Source organism: Athene cunicularia (genome assembly GCF_003259725.1).
Source record: "Athene cunicularia isolate RWA chromosome 11 unlocalized genomic scaffold, athCun1 chr11_part1, whole genome shotgun sequence".
In the NCBI taxonomy this organism is placed as follows: domain Eukaryota; kingdom Metazoa; phylum Chordata; class Aves; order Strigiformes; family Strigidae; genus Athene; species Athene cunicularia.
The window spans coordinates 18,521,975-18,528,968 of NW_020799113.1; the positions used below are offsets into that span (position 1 = coordinate 18,521,975).

A 6,994-nucleotide genomic window follows, 5' to 3' on the forward strand; every position below is an offset into this window, starting at 1 on the left:
CCCCCCCCCCCAAATCTGCTGGGGGTCGCGTGGCCAAGCCAAGGCCACCCCCAGGCTCCGGCTGGGAGACATCACCCCATCCTCATGCCCCAGTGGGTGCCATGGGTCCCCCCGTGCCCATATCCTAGGGGGGGTCTGGGAGCACCCTCACCCCACAGGAGCCCCGGGGGAGGGCTTCTCCACCACCCCATCCCCAACCCTGGTGCCTGGAACCAGGGGACCCACCAGGGTGCCATCGTGGCGGGGCTGGTGTCACCCCGGGATGCCAGGTGCAAGCTAAGCTAGGCTAAAAGCAGGGCGGGGGGTACAGGGAATGGATGGATGGACGGACAGACGGACAGAAGCAGCCCCGGCCCCAGGGAGACCAAGGGGGAGCAGATGAGGAAGCAGAGAGAGGGGCCGGGGGCGGGGGGGGCAGCAGTTCACTTACCAAGTAGCTCTACAGGAAGGATGTGGAAGGGAGGGAAGAGAGAAGGAGACAGAGAAAACGTGTGAAAAGAGGCCAAGGGCCGGGGTGTGCCCCCGCCTCCCCACCACCCCCCTTTCTCCGAGGGGGCAGCGGGACCCCCCTGGTGCCCACCAACCCCGGGAGGCAGTCGGGGTGCCCCATCTGGGATGCCCGCCCCGACCGGGGGTGCTGCAGAGGGTCTGGTGGGGGTACCCCCTCAGGAGACTCCCCTCACACCTTTGCGAGCCTTTTTCTGAAGCTTGAGGGTGTCGGAGGATTTTTTCTTGATCTCGTGGCGGGCTCGCTTGTACTCTGGGGGCACAGAAGTGGTGTCAGAGGGGACTCCCCTCGCCAACTGGCACAGCCCCCCAGCACGGATTTGGCCCAGCCTGGCTGTACCTTTCGCGTGGTCCTTGTCGAGCTGGTTGGCAGTTTTCTTCCAGTCCTCAATCCTGTCCTGCAAGGGGTTTATCAGGCTCTCCATGAGGGCGCTGGAGCAGGGAGAGAGAGGCAGAGAGCGTGGGAGAGCGCCGGAGCTGAGGGAGGGAAGCCAGGACCCCCCACCCCAGGCCCAGCTGACATCCAGCATCTCCTTCTTCAGAGGAGGGCTGAGCCCGGCCAACTCGTGTCACCGATGCCCTGGGCACACTTACTTGGTGAACTGCCGGAGCTTGGCCTCGATGCTGCGGTGCCGCATGCACATGCGGGTCAGCGCAGAGCCGATGTCCCTTGTGGCACCTGAGGGGGGAACAAAACGCTGTTGACGAGGGGTTAGGGACACCCCAACACCAATCTCAACCCAGTTTGTATACTGGCACCAGGCTGGCTCATGGCGTGGATGACCAGCACTGGGATGTGCTGGGTTTCAGGGACACTCTGGGTTGGAGTGGCTCGCTTTTTCCCCCCCAGTAAACCCACTAAATAAGTAAATCAACATCCACTAACAAATAAAGCACTAAATATCCCTTCCCAAACCTTTGAAATGAAAACCTGCTCCCCGTTTGTCTTAAACCCAGTGCTGGGGAGGGGCAGGGAAGGGAGGGGGTCAGGTAACACGCAGCCAGCCAGGCATGGACCAAGAAACTGGCTAGTCGGGAGCAAGTGGCTCCAGGAGCGGCTTCCCTCTCTGGCTCAGTGCCAGGCAGCCGGCTGCGTCCCTCACCTCCAGGAATGATCCTGAGTGTATCAAAAGGAAGTCAGAACTCCCTGCAGGGGAGCAAGGGAAGGCAGGAGTGTCCCTTTATGATGAAACTGCTGTTAACTCTGAAGCCTAAGGATGGCCACATGGTGGCAGTGCTGCCGGCAAATCCCAGGAAAAGCAGCAATCCAAAATCCTTGGGTGCAGGCTAGGGAGTGATATTCTGCCCTTCTCTCCCAAAAAAAAGCCCCCAGAAACACCTCCTGCCCTTTGCAGGAGTTTTGGGCACCCCCCAGCTCCACAGTGCTGCAGATATGGGAGAGCCCCTGGGCCAAGGGCCTTCTTCTCCTGTGCCAGGGTATTCTCTTAATCTTGCTCCTAATCCTGGCTCCTGCTGTTTCTAAGCCGATTCCCTGCGTGCTCACGTGCCTCGTGCAAGGCCGCCAGCTGGCCCCCACCCAGTGCCCTGCCTCAGTTTCCCCCCATGCTGCCACTCTGCACCCCCACCCCCCCAGAAGCAGGGATGTCCCCAAGATGCCACTGCCTGGTGCAGGGTGGCCTATGACGCCAACCCCTGTGTGCTGGTCCCCAGCATCCCCCCCATGTCACCTCCTCTGCTTTCAGTGCCTTGGCTGGAGGGGAGCTGGGGGGAGCCCTAATCCTCCCCCCGGTGCACTGGGCCAGTGGGTTTGGAGGCAAAGCTGATCCTGGCTCAAGCTGCTGCCTCCTCCTCCTCATGCAGCTCCAGATGGCCTGGATGCCGCCAGTCTGCAAACCAGCCTGGGACCATCTGCTTGGCAGAAGCCAAGTGGTGGAAAGTGGCTCCTTGCCACCAGTGGGCACCCAGAGCAGGTCCAGGGGTCCGGCCCCTCACCTCAAAGCAGCATGGGAGGGCCCCCACCTGCAGCCCCAGCTCTCTACCTCGCCTCTGCGGTGGGTTGGGGTTTGACCCCGCAGCAGTTGAGCGTGTGCTCCTGCTCCTGCATCTTCTCCCTCCATCGAATCGCCCTTCCCCAGAGCCCCCTGGAGCAGCCAGGGCCCCCCCCAGCACCTCCTGGGTGGCTGCAGGGGACAAGGGGCACGGGGAGGGTGGCTCAGCCCCGTACCTGGGTGCGTCCCGGGGACAGAGATGGAGGCAGGGGACCACATCACCGGGCTGAGTCGCCCCAAATCTCCCCACAAGCAAACTATCCCCACCAGAAGATGCCGGCTGAGCACCCAGGGGTGGTGAGGAGCAGCACCCATGGGGGTGCCCCTCTGCACCCCTCTGCTTCCTGGGGGCTGCTCCACCTCGGGGTGGGGACAGGTTGGACATGGCTCCATGGATGGTGGAGTTGCTGTCTGAAGCCCCCCTCCAGCTGCGTAGGCAGGGGTCACCCCACAGGGGACACTCAGCACCCGGCCCCTGCCTGGCCAAGCCCGGGGACACACACCCCTGGGCCCTACCTCGGGTGTTGGTGGCCATGTCGGCCACTTTCTGGAAGGCATCCAGGAAGGCGACTGCAGCCAGCACCGTGGTCCTGTGGCGGAGAGAGTGACGGGGGAGCTCAGCGGGCACTGGGCACCCCAGGATGTGCCCACAGGGGTCGGTGGAGTGTCCCCTGCCTGCCTCCCCGCAGCCACTCACCTGAGCTGGGAGTGCAGCTTGGTGGCCTTCGAGTTGAAATCCTCCCAGATGGGGTAGGAGCTCTGCAAGGAGGGAAGGGGACAGTGAGAGCTGGAGCCCCTTGTCTCCCTGTATCCCCACCCCAAGCAGGGCAAATCCCCCCTGCATCCTTACAACAGCTGGGTGGCCGTGCATGGCTAGGTGTGGCTTCTCTGATGGCTAATAAAGGCTGAGCAGAGGCATTTTTCCCTTTTCCAGTCTCGCCACACAATCTCACAGACCATGGGGAACTCGGGATTTTGGATGATGTCTTCCTCAAAGGGGTCAAGGCAGCTTATGGGTTTGGAAATTTGAGGGGAAGAAAGGAGCTGGTGCAGAGACAAGCAGAGCCCTCCAGCACCCACAGCCTTCCCCAAAGTAGCCCCTCATGGAGGGCTCCAGCCCTGTGGTGGGTAGCCCAGTCCCCAGCTCTCCCAGGCCTGTGAGGACCAGGGGGGCAGGAGACAAGGTCTGGGGTCCCCCCAGCCCTGAATGAGGCAGTTGTGTGCAGACAGAGACAGGTCACAGGTGCTGGGGAGGCCACCCCAGTGCCGTCCCAGTAAGGCCACCCTGGTGCCATCCTGGCCAGGCCATTCTGATGCCATCCCACCAAGACCAGTCCCAGTGCCCTTGTGGTGAGGTCATCCTAGGGGTGTCCTGGTGCCACCATCTCAGCAAGGCCATCCCAGCACTGTCCCAGTGCCACTGTCCCAATGAGGCCATCTCAGTGCTGTCCCGGTGAGCCCAGTCCCAACAAGACCAGTCCCAACAGTGTCTTGAAGATGCCAGTCCCAGTAAGACCATCCTGGTGCCATCCCAGCGAGGTCAGTCCCAGTAATGCCAGCTCCAGTGCCATCCCAGCAAGGCCAGTTCTGGTGCCATCCCAGCTAATGGCTAATCCTGGTGCCACCATAGAGCGAGGCCATCCCAGTGCCACCATAGAGTGAGGCCAGTCAGGTTGTCCTGGTGAGGTTAATCCTGGTGCCAGCTTGGTGAGGCCGTCCCAGTGCCAGCCTGGCACAGCCAGTTCCAGTGCCACCATCCCAGTGAGGCCATCTTGGTGCCTTCCCAGCAAGGCTGGTCCCATTGCCACCATCCCAGCAAAGTCATCCCAGCGAGGCCAGTCCTGGTGCCACCATCCCAGTAAGGCCATGCTAGTGCTGCCACCCGGGCGAGGCCAGTCCTGGTGCTGTCGTCCTGGCGAGGCCACCCTGGTGCCACCATCTGATGGCAGTGCCGGAGGCTTCCAAACTCCCTTAAGGTGGCCACCAGGTCAGGACATGGGCACAGGCGCTGGCTTTGCAGGACACAGGTCACTGCACATCCCCATAAGCCCAGCTTGGTGGCACCTCTGGGGACAAATTTTGCACTGAGTGGGCACAGGCCCAGCCCAGCAGTGTTTTTTGGGACCATGAAAGCCCCAATTTCCTCACGAGTCAGCAAAGAAGGGGGTTGGGGATGCCACTTCATGTGCCACTTGTGGCAGCACCTTGGCTCAGGGCCATGAGTCCCCAGGGGACTGCCACTGTTGGGGGGCTCAGGGCCACCGTCCCAGGGCCACCTTCCCCATGCCACCTCGGGCAGAGTGAGCAGAGACTCCCCCCAAACAAAGGGGCAGGCTGTGATGCCCCCAGCACCCTGCGGTGCCATGCAGGAGGAGGATGGGGACGAGGACAATGGGGACAAGGACATGCCAAGGTCACCCAGGGATGCCGAGCACGCTGGAAGAGAGGCAACAGGAATGAAGGTGGCTCAGGGGACACTCAGGGACTGCCAGCAGGCTTTGCTGCCCAAGCCCTCCCCAGTGCAGGACGAGGGGTGCCGAAAAGCCTCCCGCCATCACAACAAGGTCCCTTTGTGCCCGTGCTCAGCGCAGGGGGCCCACCCGCAGGACCCTAAGCACATCGCTGCTGTTGAACACCACCAGCTCTTCGGGCAGGGGATTTATTTTTCCTCCTCCCCCAGTGCCAGGACACCCACGTGGTCGGGAGATGGGGACAGGGATGGGGACGATGCACCCTTAAGGGTGAGTGGTTTTGGGCCAGGGCTGTGCAGGGCGTGAGCTGAGTGTGTTGGGGCTTTTTTCTTCTTTTTTTCTCCTCTTTCCCACCTTCAAGTGGCAAGAAAATTAATCCAGCCTGGTTTCCTCGGGCATAGTGGTGCGTGACGCCATGGTGAGGGGCTCCCAGCCCACCCACGTCCCCATGGGGCTGGGCACGCCGCTGCGTGGCCATGCTGGCACCAGCCAGGGAGGGGATGGCTCCGGGGGGCTCATCCCCTCCGCAGCCTCACAGGGGAAACGGGGAAACTGAGGCACGGGCTGCTCCCACCTCCACACCGGCAGCATGGGGCTCAGCAGGGCTGCCAGGAGGGGACGGCCAGGGTGAAGGTGTCTGGGGGGGCTGATCATCCTGCCACCCTTCCCCACCAGCCCAGCCCTCACCACCCTGGGGCCAGTCCCTGAAGAGAACGGGATTTTTTCCCTTGAGGGCTTTTCTCCCAGCCCTGAGCTGGAGTGTCCGTCCCCGCGGAGCCACCACCACCCCTCGAAGGGGTTAATCTCCTTCTTAGCAAGGCTTTTTTTTTTTTTTTTTATCCCCCCTCCCCTGCTTTGGCAATGACAGCATTGTCTGGACAGGGCTGCAGCAAGAGGAAGAGGAGGAGGAGGAAGAAGGCTTTTGCCTCCCCAAAACGACTGGGGCTAAACCCCAACGCTGGAGCTGGCAGTGAGAATTTTGGCCCCCCGAGATGAAGAAATCCAGCTGGTCGCCTCCTCCATTCTCAGCCCCCAGGCAAAAATGCCCCCCAGTCTTTTTTTTCTAAAGGAATATAAACAAAAAAAGGCGGCCTCATCCTGCTCCCAGGAAGGGTGGAGGCGATGTCCCCTCCCCAGGTTGGGAAATAGGATCGAGGAACCAGGGGAACCTTTTTGTTCCATTGGTGCAAACCCAAGCGGGTCCAGCAGAAATCCCAGCTGGGGAACGCAGGGTGGCGGGGGCAAGGCGATGCCCGAAATGGCCAGTGATGCCCGATGTGGGGCCAGCAGCAGCCGACGTGGGGCAGCAATGCCTGGTCTGTGATACCTGACACGGGGCTCCGAGACCCGGGGACGGATACGGGGCTGACAGGGGGCTCCGACACCCGACATGGGGCTCCGATGCCCACGGACGGATGCGGGGCTGCGATCCCCCGCATGGGGTCTGATGCCCAACGCTGGGCCCCGATGCCCAGTACGAGGTTGATGCGGGGCTCTGGCACCCAGTGCCGGGCTCCGAGAGCTGATGTGGGGCCCCGACGCCCCACACGGAGCCCTGATACCCGGGAACGGCTACGGGGCTGCTGTGGGGCGACGATCCCCAGCAGGGGGTCCGATGCCCAACACGGGGCCCCCACGCCCAGTATGGGGCTGGTGTGGGGCTCCGGCACCCCAGTGGCAGGCTCCGACAGCCGACGTGGGGCCCCGACACCCGGCTGATGTGGGGCTGCGATACCCGACACGGGGCCGCGATGCCCGGCTCGGGGCTGGACAGCAGAGCCCCGGTGCCCGCCGCGGGGCACGATGCCGGCCGCTCGGTGCCCGCACGGGGGCTGCCCCGGGGTGTGTGTGTGAGGTGGGGGGGTGTGCGGGGGGGAGCGCTGTCACGACAGCAGAGCGGGGCGGGTGTCCCTACCTTCATGTCGTTGATGATGGCTTGGAAGAGGCCGCCGAGGGCTCCGCACTCCTTCTCCGCCGTCTCCATCGCGGCGCTGCGGCAGCCCGGGG

At 63.0% G+C, this 6,994-nt stretch overlaps 1 protein-coding gene across 1 annotated transcript in view; it reads right to left on the reverse strand.

Annotated features, from left to right (window-relative positions):
- MTSS1L (MTSS1L, I-BAR domain containing) overlaps nt 1-6,988 on the reverse strand; it is an 11,126-nt gene extending 4,138 nt beyond the window's left edge. The window contains exons 1-6 of the mRNA XM_026856975.1: nt 6,903-6,988; nt 3,214-3,275; nt 3,033-3,106; nt 1,102-1,186; nt 848-939; nt 686-760 (exon numbers count right to left, since the gene is read on the reverse strand). Of these exons, the coding sequence (XP_026712776.1) occupies nt 686-760; nt 848-939; nt 1,102-1,186; nt 3,033-3,106; nt 3,214-3,275; nt 6,903-6,971 (457 nt within the window). The 5' untranslated portion in view covers nt 6,972-6,988. The remainder of the gene's footprint in view (nt 1-685; nt 761-847; nt 940-1,101; nt 1,187-3,032; nt 3,107-3,213; nt 3,276-6,902) is intronic.
- Nucleotides 6,989-6,994: the final 6 nt, after the last annotated feature.